The sequence below is a fragment of the Wallemia ichthyophaga genome (assembly GCF_000400465.1).
Source record: "Wallemia ichthyophaga EXF-994 unplaced genomic scaffold scaffold11, whole genome shotgun sequence".
NCBI lineage: Eukaryota > Fungi > Basidiomycota > Wallemiomycetes > Wallemiales > Wallemiaceae > Wallemia > Wallemia ichthyophaga.
The window spans coordinates 70376-89060 of NW_008806284.1; the positions used below are offsets into that span (position 1 = coordinate 70376).

General features: G+C 44.1%; 11 protein-coding genes across 11 annotated transcripts; 6 read left to right on the top strand and 5 right to left on the bottom strand.

Annotated features, from left to right (window-relative positions):
- Nucleotides 1–28: 28 nt before the first annotated feature.
- Nucleotides 29–1375, bottom strand: J056_000687 (p21-activated protein kinase-interacting protein -like protein; the record flags this gene model as incomplete). Its single annotated transcript, XM_009270315.1, has 1 exon — nucleotides 29–1375. The coding sequence occupies one exon, from the start codon at nucleotides 1373–1375 to the stop codon at nucleotides 29–31; it is 1347 nt and encodes a 448-aa protein (XP_009268590.1).
- A 421-nt stretch (nucleotides 1376–1796) lies between these two features.
- J056_000688 (Oxalate decarboxylase oxdC) lies at nucleotides 1797–3224 on the top strand (the record flags this gene model as incomplete). Its single annotated transcript, XM_009270316.1, has 3 exons — nucleotides 1797–2491; nucleotides 2541–2851; nucleotides 2899–3224. The coding sequence occupies 3 exons, from the start codon at nucleotides 1797–1799 to the stop codon at nucleotides 3222–3224; spliced, it is 1332 nt and encodes a 443-aa protein (XP_009268591.1).
- Nucleotides 3225–3351: 127 nt separating this feature from the next.
- On the bottom strand, nucleotides 3352–4835 carry J056_000689 (uncharacterized protein; the record flags this gene model as incomplete). The annotated part of the gene is made up of 3 exons (XM_009270317.1): nucleotides 3352–4586; nucleotides 4636–4710; nucleotides 4760–4835. The coding sequence occupies 3 exons, from the start codon at nucleotides 4833–4835 to the stop codon at nucleotides 3352–3354; spliced, it is 1386 nt and encodes a 461-aa protein (XP_009268592.1).
- A 537-nt stretch (nucleotides 4836–5372) lies between these two features.
- J056_000690 (Sorting nexin-4) lies at nucleotides 5373–6786 on the top strand (the record flags this gene model as incomplete). The annotated part of the gene is made up of 2 exons (XM_009270318.1): nucleotides 5373–6680; nucleotides 6727–6786. 2 exons carry the CDS (start codon nucleotides 5373–5375, stop codon nucleotides 6784–6786), a joined length of 1368 nt encoding a protein of 455 aa, XP_009268593.1.
- Nucleotides 6787–6835: 49 nt separating this feature from the next.
- J056_000691 (uncharacterized protein) lies at nucleotides 6836–8065 on the bottom strand (the record flags this gene model as incomplete). The annotated part of the gene is made up of 2 exons (XM_009270319.1): nucleotides 6836–7896; nucleotides 7942–8065. 2 exons carry the CDS (start codon nucleotides 8063–8065, stop codon nucleotides 6836–6838), a joined length of 1185 nt encoding a protein of 394 aa, XP_009268594.1.
- Nucleotides 8066–8686: 621 nt separating this feature from the next.
- J056_000692 (Actin) lies at nucleotides 8687–9863 on the top strand (the record flags this gene model as incomplete). The annotated part of the gene is made up of 2 exons (XM_009270320.1): nucleotides 8687–8781; nucleotides 8831–9863. The coding sequence occupies 2 exons, from the start codon at nucleotides 8687–8689 to the stop codon at nucleotides 9861–9863; spliced, it is 1128 nt and encodes a 375-aa protein (XP_009268595.1).
- Nucleotides 9864–10106: 243 nt separating this feature from the next.
- On the bottom strand, nucleotides 10107–11115 carry J056_000693 (Zinc finger protein; the record flags this gene model as incomplete). Its single annotated transcript, XM_009270321.1, has 2 exons — nucleotides 10107–10697; nucleotides 10747–11115. The coding sequence occupies 2 exons, from the start codon at nucleotides 11113–11115 to the stop codon at nucleotides 10107–10109; spliced, it is 960 nt and encodes a 319-aa protein (XP_009268596.1).
- Nucleotides 11116–12149: 1034 nt separating this feature from the next.
- J056_000694 (Cell division control protein 48) lies at nucleotides 12150–14762 on the top strand (the record flags this gene model as incomplete). Its single annotated transcript, XM_009270322.1, has 4 exons — nucleotides 12150–12226; nucleotides 12273–12297; nucleotides 12348–12459; nucleotides 12511–14762. The coding sequence occupies 4 exons, from the start codon at nucleotides 12150–12152 to the stop codon at nucleotides 14760–14762; spliced, it is 2466 nt and encodes an 821-aa protein (XP_009268597.1).
- A 131-nt stretch (nucleotides 14763–14893) lies between these two features.
- Nucleotides 14894–16162, bottom strand: J056_000695 (putative rRNA-processing protein ebp2; the record flags this gene model as incomplete). The annotated part of the gene is made up of 2 exons (XM_009270323.1): nucleotides 14894–15883; nucleotides 15929–16162. The coding sequence occupies 2 exons, from the start codon at nucleotides 16160–16162 to the stop codon at nucleotides 14894–14896; spliced, it is 1224 nt and encodes a 407-aa protein (XP_009268598.1).
- A 42-nt stretch (nucleotides 16163–16204) lies between these two features.
- On the top strand, nucleotides 16205–17137 carry J056_000696 (4-nitrophenylphosphatase; the record flags this gene model as incomplete). Its single annotated transcript, XM_009270324.1, has 2 exons — nucleotides 16205–16294; nucleotides 16340–17137. 2 exons carry the CDS (start codon nucleotides 16205–16207, stop codon nucleotides 17135–17137), a joined length of 888 nt encoding a protein of 295 aa, XP_009268599.1.
- Nucleotides 17138–17354: 217 nt separating this feature from the next.
- J056_000697 (uncharacterized protein) lies at nucleotides 17355–18609 on the top strand (the record flags this gene model as incomplete). Its single annotated transcript, XM_009270325.1, has 4 exons — nucleotides 17355–17707; nucleotides 17755–17915; nucleotides 17961–18049; nucleotides 18100–18609. 4 exons carry the CDS (start codon nucleotides 17355–17357, stop codon nucleotides 18607–18609), a joined length of 1113 nt encoding a protein of 370 aa, XP_009268600.1.
- Nucleotides 18610–18685: the final 76 nt, after the last annotated feature.

The window sequence follows — 18685 nt, forward strand, 5'->3', positions numbered from 1 at the left end:
ATTAGTAAAGATATCTATATGTATACATCTATTCATCATCTTCCTCCTCTTTCTCCTCCTCTTCTTGCTCCTGCTCCTGCTCACTCTCATTCTCCTGTACGTCTTGGTCTTCACTCTCTTCTGCATCTCCCTCATCTTCATAGCCCGCACTGGCAACATCAAGACATGTGAGTCTGGTGCCCTTTGTGTTATATGCCGCGACACACTCCAACTGCACCTGCTTGCTTGACTTTGTGAGCGCACTCAGATCGAAAGCTCTTACGAATCCATCCGATGAGATAGTGATAGCGAGTAGTAAGTCAGCCACCAATCCAAACCTGACACTCTTGATGCGGTTTTGGTGACCTACCAGCTCAGCCACGAAAGCACTCTCTTCACCCTCTTTAATTGCATAAAGCAGCACCCTCTTGTCCTCGCTTGCAACGGCAAAAAACTCAACACCATCGTCAAATCCCTGTGATTTGAGTGGTCTAGCGAAGCCAATGTCATTGAACTTAGTTGTCAATTTAGCTGGCAGCCATGGTAAAGGAGGGAGCAATTCGAAACCCTGCGTATTTCTCATCTCAACATGTTGTTTGAACATGATTGCGATTATGTTCCCAGATTTACTAAACTTGACCACTTCCGGATTACCTTTGCGACCCTCAATACCTAATTTCGTGCCTGCGATTCTACCAACATGGCCAGCTTGTCTATTCGACTCCTTCGAGTTCTTGCCCAATCTCCACAGCTGTCCCATTCTGTCGCTGCCGACAGTCATTGCGAAGCCTCCCTTAGGATGCACAGCTGCTGAGTCTACGCTACCCTTGTGAGCGCGGAATGACTTAAGCAGCTCCCATTCACCGCATTTAAAGATATATATGTTCGAGTGCGTCGTACCGATTACGAGGTGGGCATGATTGACGAAAGACATTGTGAGTGGAGTGCCTGTGTGGAGTGTGTTAGCCGTGCTAGTCTTGCTAACTGTGTCTGCTGCAGTCGTAAGACCGCGCAATGTCGCACCTTCTGTACCAGTCAAAGAACCGACTTCGACTCTTCTGCGTACATCCCACACTTTGATAGACTCGTCAGTACCTCCGGTAATAAGCCACTTGCCGCCCTTAGATGAGCCTGGCGGCGGCGGTGATAGCGCGACGCTCTTGATACACGTGATGTGCGCAGGGAACATAAACAGCGGCTTGAATTGGAGCTTGCCAGCTTGCATGCGTAAATTGAATCCATACAGCAACCGCTCGTAGCTCCCTACGGCAACATTCACGCTCACTGGGCCACTTGCAGCTTTTTTGGCTTCAGGATTCTGAATTTTCGCACTTTTCGTTGGCACGTCACTGGCAGCCTGGTTCTGTTGAAATCTAGCTCTCTTTTGCCCGCCCATTTATGCACTCTGCTGATCGTTGAGAGGAAGGAAGAGGAAGATTCTCCAGATTACATCATAACAGAGTGACGAGTTAATCAATCTAGATTTAGCACTCTCTGAGCTACTTATATCCTTGCCAAGTATTGTAGCGGTCTATTACAGCTTAAAATAGTAGCTCAAAATTTGCACATTCCTCGGATACTGCAGTCTTCAACAATCGGGATGTCCCCAAGCCTTTACTGACATGGGACTTGCTAAATTCACGTAATACCAGTAACCACGGGCATTTCCCAGCGTGTGCCTCGTTCGTGCTGGAATTAAAGACACCATACATGCATTAAGCGAAGTATCTTCTATAAATAATACATCCAAAAATAAATACATTGCACATATAAAGCCGCATTGCGGTCATTACCTCCCTTTTTCATTCTATCTTCCTATGTTCAAGCAAGTTGTCTACTTAGGATTATTGGCGAGCGCAGCGGCGCAATCTAACGGAACAATTGACCTCACGGAGCCAGAGGCAGGAAGATGGGGTGGCAATAATGGTAAGACACCCACGCAGCACTACAACGACTTCGACCATGAAGTCTTTCACAACCGCACCTACACCCCACAGCCCATTAGGTATGAAATGGGAGAAGTATATACGGTGAAAGAGAACGCGGACTTAGATAGAATGTCTCCAGATACACTCGCACCGCCCACCGTCGATTTCGGCAGCATTGAAAATCCAAGATGGCACATGTCTGACTCGTACAACCGCCTGGCTATTGGGGGGTATGCAAGACAACAAACAGTCAGGGACCTACCTATTAGCAAGGATATTGCCGGTGTAGATATGCGCTTATCACCACATGCTTTTAGAGAGTCCCATTGGCACACACAGGCCGAATGGTCGTATATTTTTTCAGGACGAGTTATCATCTCAGCCATTATGCCAGATGGAAAGACCTTCATGAGCGAGCTGGGACCAGGCGACGTTTGGTTCTTCCCTCCATCCACCATACACTCCATCCAAGCTCTTGACGAAGGCGCCGAGTTCCTACTCATCTTCGACAGCGGAGCATTCGACGAGAACGATACCTTTTTAGCTGCGGAGGCACTATCACGCATCCCTAAATCTGTGATCAAGTAGGTGGAAACTCGCTGACGACTAAAATTTTCCGCTCACATGCACCAGTAAAAATTTCGGTTTGAGCAAGAATGCAACTGATTTCGACAATATTCCGGCAGAGCAGCTCTACATTTTCAGAGGAGAAGCACCTGTACCATCTTTCAAGGAGCAGAAAGCGTCGATCAACAACCCCTTTGGCATGCTCGAAGACCACACTCTCGCGCTCAAATTCTCTGAGACACCATGGGAAGAGCATGACGGCGGCAAGGTGAAGATCGCAGACAGTAAAATTTTCAACGCGCCCAATCTCGACATTTCAGTTGCGCATCTGTCACTTGAAAGCAACAGTCTGAGGACACTGCACTGGCATGAGACTTGTGAGTTTGGAACTGTCCATTCGAGTACGAATACTCACAACACTCAGCCGAGTGGGATTTTGTCTTAAAGGGCACACTTAGGGTGACCATCTACGCCGGCAACGGTAACAGCCGTACATACGACATCAACTCTCTCGACGTGCTCTATGTGGAGGCGAACAACCTTCACTATCTTGAATGTGTTAGCCCAGAGCCATGCGAGTTCCTCGCTGCTTTCAAGATCGACACGTACAACGACTTTGAATACGGTCAATTCCTCAGCGCCGCTCCTCGTTACACCGTCAAGCAGCATCTCAGAATCAGTGATGAGACACTAGACAAAGTCCAGGGCAGTGTTGCTAACAAACAGATTATCATGCCTGACAACTGTTAAAGGAACAAGTAAGAAGAAAAAAGAGTTGTGATTCATGTGTAATAATAATCTTTTCATTACAGATCGATTCTGATTATCCTGTTATAGTTAATTTATGTGTGTCATGTCTCGCTCACATTTTCACATCTCAAGCGATCACCTCAGTGACAATACCAGTACCAATCGTCTTGTTGCCCTCTCTGAGCGTGAATCTAGAGTTGTTTTCCAGTGGCAAGTCGTGAACGAGTTCGCCGACCATCTCAACGTTGTCACCAGGCATGATCATCTTCTCGCCAGCGTCAGCAGTGCCTTCTGGGAACTTGAGAGAAATGGTAACGTCAGAGGTTCTGATGAAGAGTTGTGGGCGGTAATTCTCGAAGAATGGAGAGTGACGACCGCCCTCTTCCTTTGTGAGGATGTAGAGCTGAGCCTTGAACTTTTTATAGCTCTTGATAGAGTCAACTGCGGAAATGACTTGACCACGACGGATTTGCTCTCTCTTCACACCTCTGAGCAAGGCACCCATGTTGTCACCGGACTCACCACGGTCCAACTCCCTGTGGAAGGACTCGATACCAGTGAGTGTGGTCTTGAATGAGTTACCGAGACCGAGAATTTGAATTTCCTCACCCTTCTTGATAGTACCTCTCTCAACTCTGCCGGTGGCGACAGTACCTCTACCAGAAATGGTGAAGGTGTCTTCGATAGGCATCAGGAATGGCTTGTCGAGATCTCTCTCTGGGATATCCAACCAGCTATCGGAAGCTTCCATGAGCTCATCGATTGAGTTTGTACCAATCTCAGGGTTGCGGCCTTCGAGAGCAGCAAGTGCGGAGCCCTTAACGATTGGGGTGTTATCACCATCGTATCCGTACGTAGAGAGCAAGTCACGGATTTCCATATCTACGAGTTCCAACATTTCAGGATCATCAACTTGATCGACCTTGTTGATGTACACGACGAGTTTCTTGACACCGACCTGCTTGGCAAGGAGAAGGTGCTCTCTGGTCTGAGGCATCTGGCCGTCTGCAGCGGAGACTACAATGATAGCACCATCCATTTGGGCAGCACCAGTAATCATGTTTTTGATGTAATCAGCGTGTCCTGGGCAGTCAACGTGTGCGTAGTGTCTGTTCTCGGTCTCGTATTCGACGTGGGCGGTGGAGATAGTGATACCTCTAGCCTTCTCTTCTGGTGCCTTATCGATTTGGTTGTAATCGAGGAACTGGCCCTTGCCAGATTTCTCAGTGAGGTACTTTGTGATGGCTGCAGTGAGCGTAGTCTTTCCGTGATCGACGTGTCCAATGGTACCGACATTCAAGTGTGGCTTGTCGCGTTGGAAAGTTGCGTATGTGCGAGCTGAGTGGGTGCTAGCTCCGCGGGCTGGGTTTTTGGCGTGAGGATGAATATTTTCCCAATACCTAAAACTCACCCAATGCAGTTGGAATCACTGCAGAGCGCATGCTCATACGCTGGAGACCATTTGCGAGTGAACGAGTGGCTAAACCTGGGTGTTTTTCTCAGAAGCGTTTCCTCAATTTGATGGTGCAACCAACCTCTAGCAACGCCTCTAAATGGCTGTGGCTGGACGAAACGTCTGCCTGCTACACGCACAGCTGGTACCCTGAACATTTTGTAGATGGTTGGAAAGAGAAGACGACGCGGACGAGCTCCGAGGGATTCAGTTTAAAAATTGAGTGGAGTATAGTAGTATAGGGAATAGCTGGAAGTGGTATTAGAAGGTCAAATGGATTCCTTCTATTGGTATTGCTCGTGGTGCCACTCTGGGTGTTTGTTTTTACATCAAATGACTTGAATTTGTTATATTTATTGTGCACTGTCTTTGAGGTTCAAATACCTTTTATCTTGTAGCCTTCATGTCTGCATCATGCTGTCCAAAAATTTTGACTTTTGTTGGCCGAAACATTCCAGAGGCCGTATGGCTTTGGGAATAGCGTGGACTGGGTTTTTCGAAGCTTTGTATTATGTTGCTTTAGAGTTCATGCGCAAGTTAGTTGTTGAAAAGTGTCCATCTGTGAAGTAAATAATGTGATGTGATTCGAGTACTTGAAAGTATTCCATATAACGCCGACAATTAACACGCGCTATCACTTAATACACGCTAGCTACGCCCAAATTTACACCACTTGTGCGTCTTAAACAAATACCATGACCACGATTACTTCCCAACCTTCGGCAACGACAGCAAGTATAAGATCAGACCAATCCAGCAACCTGGAATGTCGTATCCCGAGCTATACGATCGAACTTGAAGGCACTTCGAACCAATTCGTCAACTACAACGTCGCTTACACCTCCAACTCAACACTCTACGCCAGCAGCCACCAAGAGACCCAAAGGCGGTTCAAAGACTTTAAATTTCTCCACACGCAGCTCTCTCACTCTTTTCCTGCCTCTGTTATTCCCCCCCTTCCCGATCAGCATAGACTGGAGTATCTCACAGGCGATCGATTCTCCAACGACTTTATTCAACGACGCAAACAGGATCTAGAGCGGTTTTTGCAGCGCATCAGCCGCCATCCGATACTCAAGCGCTCCAAGCTTGTCATAGACTTTTTCGTGTCGACAGAGTGGAACACAGTGATGCACAAACTCGGATCCCAGCCACTGTCTTACTCAACCAGCTCGATTGAATCGCACACACTGCTTGACAATATATCCGACAGTCTTGTCAATGCCTTCACAAAGGTCAAGAAGCCAGACGATCGCTTTGTTGAGCTGAGAGACAATCTCAACAGGCTAGATGACTCGCTTAGTAATATAGAAAAGATAATTCAGAAGCTGCGTACAAAAATCAGCAGTCAGTCTTATATGCATATCAATCCCGAGAACTATGCACTGACGTACTTGTCAGGTGTGGACAATACAGCCATCGACGTTGACCTGAATGGAGACTACGATGATGGTGCGGGTGCTACACAAGCGCTAGCATACTTGGAATCAGGTATCACTGAGCCATTAAATCGATTCGCTCATGCGCAGTTGGAAATGAGCAACATTCTAAAAGAACAGACTGTCTTAGCTTTCGAGCCTGTGCTCGATCATATTCACTCTCTTAGAGCATACGCTGCCGCTCACAAGTATGTTCTCAAACTGCGCGATCAGAAACAACTGGATTTCGAACAGTTGACGACGTATCTCTCTCAACTCGCCCTGCAACACCAAAGACTTGTATCTGCACAACATATCAGCAGTGGTGGGATTGGGGGATATATTCGCGATAAAGTGGATCACTTGCGTGGACAAGATGATGAGAGTTTGCGATTAGAGCGTATTAGAAAATTGGAGGAACAGATGAAGGAGCTCGAGAAAGCAGTTGAGAATTCATCGAAACAAAATGTTGAGTTCAGTCAGGCCGTGTTGAGAGAACACTCCATCTTCGATATGGCTAAGAGGATCGAAATGAAGGAGATTCTTCACCATTTGGCTGATGGTCATATTGTGGCTTATAAGAAGGTGCGCACGGTGGTTTGTTCATCGCACGACTAACATCACCCCACAGACGTCTGAGGAATTCGACAGACTGATACCACATTTACAACGTATACGCGTCGATGTCTAATTACCAGAAGTAGAGTGTAGAAGTAAATGTATTGCTATATATATATATATCACAACAGCCCATCAAATCTCATTTTGGCAGTTTGGAGAAGACCTAGCTCATCATTGCGCATCTGCATGAGCAGAGGGTTTGCTGCCTTGGTGTCAACCTGCGGTGGGTATTCTCCCAATCTCTCGTCTATCCTTTGGAGGAGCTGTTGAATTAATTGTCGCAGATAACCATCAGTGATAGTCTCAGATTGCTGATACGCCAATACAATCAAATTAAGAACGTCGGTGTCGCACACCCCGAACAAACCGAGAGACACTCTGGCTTGTGAGTCAATAAAGGCATCTGGATGAGCCACAAAGAGATCCTGATCGTCGTCTTGGAGCGTTTGAACAGTATAGATTGGTGGAATCGCGTCGAAAGTGACTCTGTCAGAATCGTTAGCCTCCAACACGAATCCGTACTCGATAGCGAGGTCCACGTTATCGAGCGAGTCACCGTAGCTGTTGAAGAGTTCTTCAGCGGGCTGAGTGGTGTGTGTAGTGACGATATCCAATGTTTGCGGGGGAGTGGTGAGATAATCTGTATTTGGCGACTGAATACACCCATTCAGCCACCCACAACAGTCGCAGACAACTAAATCAGACTCTATAGCCACAGTAGGCTCTTCTAGGTGATTGAAAAGGTCTGCAACAGGCACCAAACCAACTTGGTGGTGTGTGTCAACTTGAAACAATCGTGATGAAGTAATGGCATAGGCGTATAGAAATGCTTCGAATGTACTTGTGATGTTTAGCGTTGAGGCGTGTGCGTCGAATGTATCTTTGAGCTTCTGTTTCGTTTGCCTGCCTCTTATACCTTGATGCGAGTTGAGCATGCTATACCGCTTACACAGTTCAGTGCCAGCCATTTCAGGCGTAAAGGGCCAGAGAGAGGCAATATCTGGAGGTGTCAGGGGTAGGGATTGTATGTAGAGATGCCATTTTGATTGATTGGCAGATTGAATTTCGAAGACAAGTGCAAAAGAGAGAGCTACGACGTGAGTGAGTGGAATCTGAGAGAGTTGAGTTGAAATAGTAGACGTTTTAAGCGTAAGCAAAGAGTCTTTGGGTATTCTCGCCACTGAATAGAGTTAGATTGAGTAATAGGAATGGTACAACAACCAACCAACGCTGTCTTTGAGTATAAAATCGTTTGATAGTATCTTTTCATCGCTTATATCCAATCTACCATCCAAATCAACGCCGTTTGACTCGCACCAGCTAAGTAAACAACTACGACGACTATTCATCTGCGTTTTATACAAGGAATACAATACAAAAAGCTTAGCTCATTCAGATTCATAAATTGATTTCCTTCAATATTAAATTAGGAAAGACTAATCGTTGAAACATCATGTGAGCAATTAAGCTTAGAGTATCGTTGAAAAGAGAAGCTACTGGTTTTAAAAGGGTTAAAAATTTACTACGAGATAAGAGCAAGTAATAATATAAACAATACTGTGTATGGTAGTAACATTCTGAGGCTGAATATTGAGCTAAATTTTATCATTATAGACATTTTAACATATACAATTTGTGGTGAAATATGAAGAGGCGGAAAAGAGGGAAAATTTTGAAATAAATAAGCGAAGAAAGAAGAAAGATTTGTAAATATAAATAAAATCCCAGCTAATAAAACACCTATTATACCTTTTAAATTGTTGTTCACAGTGATTTTTAATTTCAGAGTACACCACGCAATGGTTCGTGGTGAGCTGGCTTTAACTGACACAGTCAAAGGTGAGGATATAAATTGAATAAAGGGGATAAAGAGGACTCTACTAACATTCATTTTTAGTCTCGTTTTAAAGGTATTTCAGCTTTACTTTACTTGGGTTCACTCCACTCACTCACAGCACACACCTACAGCCATGGAAGAAGAAGTCGCAGCACTCGTTATTGACAACGGTTCTGGTATGTGTAAAGCCGGTTTCGCCGGTGATGACGCTCCAAGAGCTGTTTTCCCGTGAGTCTTATTAATCTTCCAAGGACTTCCACTTACCTATACAAATCAGATCCATCGTTGGTCGCCCACGTCACCAAGGTGTCATGGTTGGTATGGGCCAAAAAGATTCTTACGTTGGTGATGAGGCTCAATCAAAGCGTGGTATCCTCACTCTCAAATACCCAATCGAGCACGGTATCGTTACCAACTGGGATGACATGGAGAAAATTTGGCATCACACCTTCTACAACGAACTCCGCGTTGCTCCTGAAGAACACCCTGTCTTGTTAACCGAGGCTCCCCTTAACCCAAAGGCAAACAGAGAAAAAATGACTCAAATCATGTTTGAGACATTTAACGCTCCTGCTTTCTACGTCGCCATCCAAGCTGTCTTGTCTTTGTACGCTTCCGGTAGAACAACTGGTATCGTTTTGGATTCTGGTGACGGTGTGTCACACACTGTTCCTATTTATGAAGGTTACGCACTCCCTCACGCAATTATTAGATTAGATTTGGCCGGTAGAGACTTGACTGACTACCTTATTAAGATATTGATGGAAAGAGGTTACCCATTCACCACTTCAGCCGAACGTGAAATTGTTAGAGACATTAAGGAGCGTCTGTGTTACGTTGCTTTGGACTTTGAGCAAGAGTTGCAAACTGCCAACCAATCTTCTGCTTTGGAGAAGTCTTACGAGTTACCAGATGGTCAAGTTATCACTATCGGTAATGAGCGTTTCAGAGCTCCAGAAGGTCTGTTCAAGCCATCATTGCTTGGTTTGGAAGCAGCTGGTATTCACGAAACTACTTACAACTCCATCATGAAGTGTGATCTCGATATTCGTAAGGATCTTTACGGTAACGTTGTCATGTCGGGTGGTACGACTATGTACCACGGTATCCCAGACCGTATGCAGAAGGAATTGACTGGTTTGGCACCATCCTCAATGAAGGTTAAGATTGTTGCCCCACCAGAGCGTAAGTACTCTGTATGGATTGGTGGTTCTATTCTTGCGTCTCTCTCAACCTTCCAACAAATGTGGATCTCGAAGCAAGAATATGACGAATCTGGTCCTTCAATCGTTCACCGTAAGTGCTTCTAAGCGTAATTCTCGCGGTGGACCTCGTACTGGTCTCAATCACGAAATGAAAAATTCAAATATACGTTATTCCAAGTTTTTTCTTTCCAAAGTTCTTTATATTCTCTTTACCCTGTGTTGCAAGAATCAACAAATTTAAAAAGTGCTTTTGTTGTATTGTGTGAATGTGCTGGTGTAGATGTGCAAGAACAATACATATGGTGCTAATGATACAAATAATTTAAAGGTGAGTTCATATCAACCCACTCAATCAATATCCCCAGTCTGTATCTCATGATAAATAACATGTGGACCTGATCTATAGTGATTGTTGGTGGATTTCAGCGAACGATTCAACTTTGGTAGAGTGAGTTGTTTGAAGAATTCATTTGAAGCTGTGTCATTTATTTCATTTGCCATAACTTGAGAAAGCATCCTATCGTTTTCCTGTTCGAGTTGTTCGAGGACGTTTCTTTCATTATTGAGAACCTGACGAATAAGCTCATTGTTCTCTTCAACAACTTGAAATTGAGCAACAGCGAGAGTATATTCTGGGTAAAAGGGAGGTTCACCTGGTGCAGTGAGAACAGTTTGAAAAGCCATTTCATCAGCTTGATCGATAAATAAAGATTCTTCTTCCTTCCTTTGATCATTTACTTGTTGTGGGTGATCGGCTTCGCCATCCTCACCATCTTCATTCTCCACTTTAGATTTTCTAGCTGATTTCTTCTCGCTTGGAGGTGGTGCTGCACCAGAACCTCTTACAGTTGGAAGGGTATCAACGTGATGCTGCATTCTCATATGTTTAGCCAAAGCGTCAGACCTAGTGAAAGATCTATCACATTCTGCTTTCTCTTGCTGTAGAGTATGTGAATATGAAACACTCGCGTACACCAATAAAACTCACGCAAATAAAAGGTTTATCGGTGGTGTGAGATCTCAAATGAGCTATTAAAGCTTGTTTTGAAGACTGATTCTTTGATTTGCGTGAACAGCCAATCCATTCGCATGTGTATTTAGATTTATCGCCAACGTGGTCATTGTAGATGTGGTCAAGCATTAGATGCTGATCACCGAATATCATAGCACATCCATCCCAATCGCAGGTGGTTATCGGACCCCAATCAGGATTACCGTTTAAGTCAACTTGATTGGTTTGATTGGATTTATCTGATTGTGGATCTGGACTTGGTGATCGTGATAGAATTTCACTCAAGTTGTCATCTTGTAGATATTCAATTGGACGCTTGATTGGTGTGGCAGTGGATAATGACATCTGCGAACTGTCTCGTCTTGGTGGTTGAGGTCAGAGAGGCGAAGTGAGGGAAGGAGAGGAAACCTAGTAGGAGTAACGCCAAAGTAGACTTTAACGGACTTGCAGGTCTTCGTTGAAGTTCAGAGAGAGCTAAGCGGGTGGAAATACAGCTTACTGGGAGCAGCGCAGACTATTTACAGGGAAAGGGTTATACCCGCCTTACTATGGCCCCCAAGACGGCGAACCACAATGAAAAGAGGAAATGAGTGTGGGCCGCTTGAATACCGTAGTATCAGCCGGGAAGCTAAATTTTCTTTGGATCACGTAGCTTGTGCCTTGCCTTTGTTGTGTTTCACGAATCCCGCTACCCTCGTTCCTAATCATCCGGTTGACGGCATTCATAAAGTTGCTCAGCTACTTATACTCAAAGCCTTCGATGTATTCATTCGGTCTTAATGTTGACTGTTGGTTCTCAAGTGCTCTCGCTCCTAGTCACATGGCTATCGGCATGCACAGCATACGCTAAGGCGTAGCAAATACACGTTCGTCTATACTGTTAGTATTTGCAGGGCTTTCTTTATCTGGCTTCCTGTCCAATTACGCAAGCACATCAAAGACATTGTATCAACAATGGTAATCTTCCACTAAACACATCGCACTCAATTCTCAGATGAGAGAATAGATATGAAGATGTGTAATGTGTATTGAATGGATCATCAACGTTTTATACACGCTAATATTTAAACAAATAAGCTTAAATTGAGTTAAGTTCTAGAAAGTTAACGAAAACTGATGAATAAAAGAGATGAATTGTTTTGGTTTTTATATCTCCTGTAAATATCGCGGAAATCAATAACCATCTCTCAAAAAAGATGCATCTCTCTTTCGTCATCAGTTAGCTCCGTAGATTTACATTTCCGAGGAGTGAGATTACTAGAGGCGTACACATATTTACGTATCGCAATCTTTGAGTGGTAATTCAAATTATTTTATTTTCTTCAATTGGAGATGTCTGCTGTGACGCACACGCATGCGTTTCTTAGCACAAAACAACCATGTCCAACGATCCACAAGTTAAGAAGGAGGAAGCTGCTGAAGATACATCCACGGCAATCCTTAGACCAAAATCCAGGTGAGAATTTTGTAAGGCCAATTCTACGCATTCTCACAAACACCAGTCCAAACCGTTTAATCGTTGATGAAGTCCGTTTTTAGTAAAAGTGATTGAATTTCTATAATAACCCGATTCATAGGCAACTGCTGATGATAACAGCGTGGCTACCATCAACCCAGCCACCATGGAAACTCTTGGCTTGTTCCGTGGCGATACTATCATCGTACGCGGCAAGAAACGTAAGGATACTGGTGAGTATTCTTTAACATCCTCAACACACAATCTTACCTACAAAATGTCAGTCCTCATCTGCCTTTCCTCCGATGATGTCGACGAAGGCAAAATTCAAATGAACAAAGTGGCGCGTAACAATCTCCGCGTCAAACTTGGCGATGTTTGTAACATCCATGCCTGCCCTGAAATCAAATACGGAAATAGAATACACGTCTTGCCTTTCGATGACAGCATCGAAGGTTTGACTGGTAACATCTTTGACGTCTACCTCAAGCCCTACTTCTTGGAAGCTTATCGCCCTGTTCGTAAGAATGACACTTTCTTGGTCAGAGGTGGTATGCGTACCGTTGAATTCAAGGTTGTTGAATGTGACCCTTCGGAATTCTGTATCGTTGCTCAAGACACCGTCATTCACACTGAAGGTGACCCAATCAAGCGTGAAGATGAAGAATCAAACCTTAATGAAGTCGGTTACGATGATCTTGGTGGTTGCAGAAAGCAACTCGCTCAAGTCCGTGAGTTGGTAGAATTGCCACTCAGACACCCTCAACTTTTCAAGTCTATCGGTATCAAGCCTCCACGTGGTATTCTCATGTACGGTCCTCCTGGTACCGGTAAAACGTTGATGGCTAGAGCTGTCGCTAACGAAACTGGCGCTTTCTTCTTTTTGATAAACGGTCCAGAGATCATGTCCAAGATGGCTGGTGAATCTGAGTCAAACCTCCGCAAAGCTTTCGAAGAAGCTGAGAAGAACAGCCCTGCTATTGTCTTTATTGATGAAATTGACGCTATCGCTCCAAAGCGTGAAAAGACAAACGGTGAAGTTGAAAGAAGAGTGGTTTCTCAATTACTTACTTTGATGGACGGTTTGAAGGCACGTTCAAACATTGTCGTTATGGCTGCTACCAACAGACCAAACTCTATCGATCCTGCTCTTAGGAGATTCGGTAGATTCGACAGAGAAGTTGACATAGGTATTCCTGATCCAATTGGTAGACTTGAAATTCTCAGAATTCACACAAAGAACATGAAATTAGGCGATGATGTTAACTTGGAACAAATCGCCGCTGATACACATGGTTACGTTGGTGCTGATATGGCTAGTTTGTGTTCTGAAGCTGCAATGCAACAGATTAGAGAGAAGATGGATCTCATCGATCTTGATGAAGACACCATCGACGCTGAAGTTCTCGATGCTCTTGGAGTTACCATGGAGAACTTCCGCTACGCCCTTGGTGTTTCTAACCCATCTGCACTTCGTGAAACTGTGGTTGAGGTTCCAACTGTCACCTGGAACGACATCGGTGGTCTTGACAAGGTCAAGCAGGAATTACAAGAAACTGTTCAATATCCTGTCGAGCACCCCGAGAAGTTTATCAAGTATGGTATGTCACCATCAAAGGGTGTCTTGTTCTATGGTCCACCAGGTACTGGTAAGACACTCTTAGCTAAGGCTATTGCGAATGAATGTCAAGCCAACTTTATTTCAATCAAGGGACCAGAATTGTTGACCATGTGGTACGGTGAATCTGAAGCCAACGTTAGAGATGCATTCGATAAGGCAAGAGCAGCAGCACCATGTGTTATGTTCTTTGATGAGTTAGACTCTATCGCAAAGTCTAGAGGTGCAGGTGCAGGTGGAGATGCAGGTGGAGCTTCTGACAGAGTACTCAACCAAATACTGACAGAGATGGATGGTATGTCAGCCAAGAAGAATGTATTCGTCATTGGTGCCACCAACAGACCTGATCAGATAGATCCTGCATTATTGAGACCTGGTAGATTGGATCAACTTATCTACATTCCATTACCGGATGTACCTTCAAGATTATCAATTCTCAAGGCTACATTGCGCAAGTCACCAGTTGCACCATCAGTTGACCTTGAATACCTCTCTAATCAAACGAATGGATTCTCTGGTGCTGATCTTACAGAAGTTTGTCAGAGAGCTGCCAAGTTGGCTATTAGAGAGAGTATTAGCGCCGATATGCAAGCAAAGAGAGCACAAAAAGAAAAGATTGAAGCTGAAGGTGGAGACGCTGATGCAGCAATGGAAGTTGGTGACGAGGATGAAGATCCTGTGCCTGAAATAACTATCGCACACTTTGAAGAAGCAATGAGATTTGCTAGAAGATCGGTTAGTGATCAGGATATTAGAAGATATGAAATGTTCGCACAGAATCTCCAACAATCAAGATCGTTCGGAAGTCAATTCAGATTCCCTGGTCAAGGTGAAGGTGAAGGATCAGCTGAGCAAGGTGGTTCTGGTCAAGGTGCATTTGGATCTGGCGGGGATGATGCTGATGATCTTTATGCTTAGATTTGTATCTATTTATAGCATTTAAATTTCTTTCCTAACATTGAAACAATTAAGCATTCTTAGATTCAAATTCAAAAATTCAAACATTCTCACATTACCAGAAGTATATAAATAAATTAGCAAAATTAACTTTACTTTCCACCAATCCGCTTGGATTTACCTGGTCTAGATTTCTTATTACCCTTGAATGGAGCATTTGTAGAGTCTTTAGTGTTTGACTTTGCGTGCTTCTTTTTACCTCCATGGCCAAATTTAGCATCGCGTGCACCTCTTGACATTTTCCTCTTTTTATTGTCATCTTTACCTTCTTTACCACCTTCAAGGGCATCTTCTAATTGGATATCGAAGTCATCATCACCAGCTTCAAGGCCATCAACGCCACCTTTCTTACGCTTGAGAGATTTAACCTTATCGATCATATCCTTCTTGGATTGCTGTCTCTCCATCATCTTTTCATTCTGGACCTTTTTACCGACCTTCTTCAATTCGCGTTGCTTACGTGCCTTTTCAGAAGCTTCAATGTTAGATTTCTCATCCATCATCTTTTGACGTATCTTCTCCATCTGTACATCAGTCTTGACCATTTCTGCGAAAAAGTCATTCGGTCTACTGAAAGGAACGCCAGCTTTGAGTACTTGTGGCTTAGCTCTCTCGACGGCTTCTAATGATTGCTTGTAGAAGGCTAATTCACGTGAAAGATCGTCATACACGTCTTCTGCACCTAAGTCTTTGATGGATTTTGACGAGGTTACTGCGAGTGTTTCAATGAAAGGTAACTTATCTGAGAGTTTGAAGTCGTTGAGGATACGTGTGATTGCAGATTTGTTATTGACTGTTACTTTGGTTGTTATTTGTGCTCTAGTATCTTCATCGACGTCTTGAGCATCTTCAAGGGTGAGTGGGTGGGTGGATTCGTCTTCTTCTTCTTCAGAGTTTTCTTCATCGTCATCCTCTTCCTCGTCGTTGATGAAACCAGCACCGTCTTCTTGGTCATCCTCTTCATCCTCATCGTCGTCTTCGCTATTGTCATCACCTGAGACGAGAGCTTCATTGTCGACAAGGTCTTCTTGATCCTCTTGATCGTCGTCATCGTCGTCGTCGTTGTCATCGCCATTTTGAGACTAGAGTAGGTGAGCAAAAGACTAGATAAAAAGCCATAAACTAACTCCTTCTAATTGATTCAAGTAAGCTAATTGGTCTAGAGCTTGTTGATCTAAGCCATCCTCACCTAAAACTTTAATAAGCTTCTGCATTGATTCCTCGCTAACGCCGTCGAAATCTTCTTCGCCTGAGGAAGAATCTTCTAATTCATCTTGTTTGAGGATGTTCTTGATATTCTTGTTATCCTTGTTATCCTTGTTATCCTTGATGTTGGATTTAGTTGATTTAGATTTTGGCATTGTTGGGTGTAACAAACCACCAAGTCGAAAGTCAAATATTCAATGCACCACCTCCCAGATTTAGCTCAATTTAAGAAATTACTTGATAAATTTGATACTTTCTTATTCGATTGCGATGGTGTCCTTTGGAGGGTTGGTAGTGTGCTCTAGGTCTACGTCACTCACTCTACAACTCAGGGGAATGAACTTATCCCAGGAAGTAAAGAATTCGTTGATAAGATTAGAAAAGCCGGAAAGGATGTCATCTTTGTTACAAATAACGCTTCAAACAGTCGTAATCAATATAAGCAAAAATTTGATCAACTTGGTTTTAAAGTTGATGTTGATGAGATATTTAGCAGTGCATACGCATCTGCTGTCTATCTCAAATACAATCTAAAGTTCCCTTCCGATAAGAAGGTTTTCGTCGTTGGTATGTCTGGATTAGAGGAGGAATTAGATAGCGAAGGTATAAAGCGTATTGGTGGCACTGATCCAGCCTACAATAAACTCGCGCCTCATGTCAACTTTAAAGAGATTAAACAGAACCTCGATAAGGATGTTGGTGCTGTTATCGCTGGTTTTGATATCATGCTCAACTATACAAAGTTATCTTACGCGCACTCATACCTCACCAGCCCAGAGCATGATGTTAAGTTTATCTTCACTAATGATGATTCCACGTTCCCTCAAGCGTGTGGAGTGTTCCCTGGTAGCGGTGCAATGAGCTCACCTTTGGCAGTGTCTTCTAAGCGCACTCCAATCGTCGTTGGTAAACCTAATGCACCAATGCTTGAGTGTATTCTCAAGAAGAAGCAACTTAAACCAGAGCGAACACTGATGATTGGTGATAGATTGAATACTGATATTGCTTTTGGGCAGCATGGTAACGTCAAGACAATGTTAGTACTCTCTGGGGTTTGCAAGAAAGAAGATATAATTGGTGAGGGTATATACCCAGATTACATAGCACATTCACTTGGACATATACATTAATTGTTGTGTTAAAATACATAAACACCTGAATGAAATTAGAATTGATATATCACCAGTAAAAGACCCCTCTTGAAAGATAACGCAGTTTTTGTAGTGATCATATTACGCATGCGGCTCTTATTCAAAGCTGGGCAGCTTCACACGTGTTGTTGTAAATTTTCAATCACCGGGGTCTTGTTGAGGATGGCTTACCTGTTGGCGTTGTAGGCGCTGAGGTATGTCTATCTGGTTGGAATACCTCAACGCCTTGTCTTTGCATTTGTCTGATTCATTCCTCAACGTAAGTAAATCACCCGCAGACGTCCAGACATCCGAAGAAATTCCTCAAATTAAAAATCTCAGTGTGACAAAAAAACTGAAATACGTAGCGCTGACGTTGGACACTACGCTTATGATAAAAAAGAGACAAGAAGAGGATACTAGTAGCACTAGTGGGAGTACTAGTGGGAGTACTAGTGGGAGCAGCAGCAGCACTAGCAGTAGCAGCAGTTCAACCACATCATCATCGTCTTCGTCGAGCAGCTCTTCGAGTGCTTCGCCAACAAGCAACACTCCTAGCAGCTCTAGCAGGTACGTGTGGATACCCCGTACACTTAGTTCCTGATTGACATCACTAGTGATTCCAATAGCCCAACCCGCACATCCAATGATAGCAGCAGCAGCAGCAGCAGTATTGATAGTAGTAGCAGCCAGAGCAACACCACCACCAATTCAGATAGTACTGCATCATCCACTCCAAATCCCACCACCTCAATTGTTACAGTAACGCTCTCAAACGGTGGGCAAATATTTATTATGAGATAACAAGTTATAACACAAGCAGGTTCATCAACAACATCCGCAACCACCATCGGTGGTACCACTGGCTCTGCTTCCGACAGCGGCCAGGATATTGGTGCGATTGTTGGCGGTGTGAGTGGATTTCTCATTGAAACATCGAAATCCTACTAAACTGCTTTTAGAGCGTCGGTGGTGGTATAGGTGCCATCCTTATCCTCGTAGCTGCCATCTTCTTCTTTCGTCGCCGTGTCGCCAAGAAGAAGCACGACGAGTATGACGGTGATATCTTTGATCCTCAGCGCTTCAGGCCGGATAATGAGGACGAATTTGGTATTGATGGTGCTCCAACGCCCTACACGCAGCAGCCAGCGAGTGTGACTGCGGGGAGTGGTAGTGGGAGTGGGAATGTACCGGGGAATGTACCGGGAATGACAGGCATTGGTGCAGCCGCGGGAGGTGCGGCATCGATACCAAACTCATCAACCCATCAACCCTCCAACCCCTCCTCAAATGCTGCTGCTGCTGCTGGTATCAAAACTCGCCCACTTCCCACCTCTAAACCAAGCCAGGTCAACGTACACACAGACGCTGGTCGATACAACGTCAACAACGGCGATGACAATCCAGCTAATCTCCACTCAGATATACCCCCGACTTACGACTCTATTCACGTATATCCAGATAACGCTTGATGACCATGTGAATATTTATTTATTATTTAACATTTCCTTGTATCGACCCATTTATGATTGTTTGTTTGCTTGTATG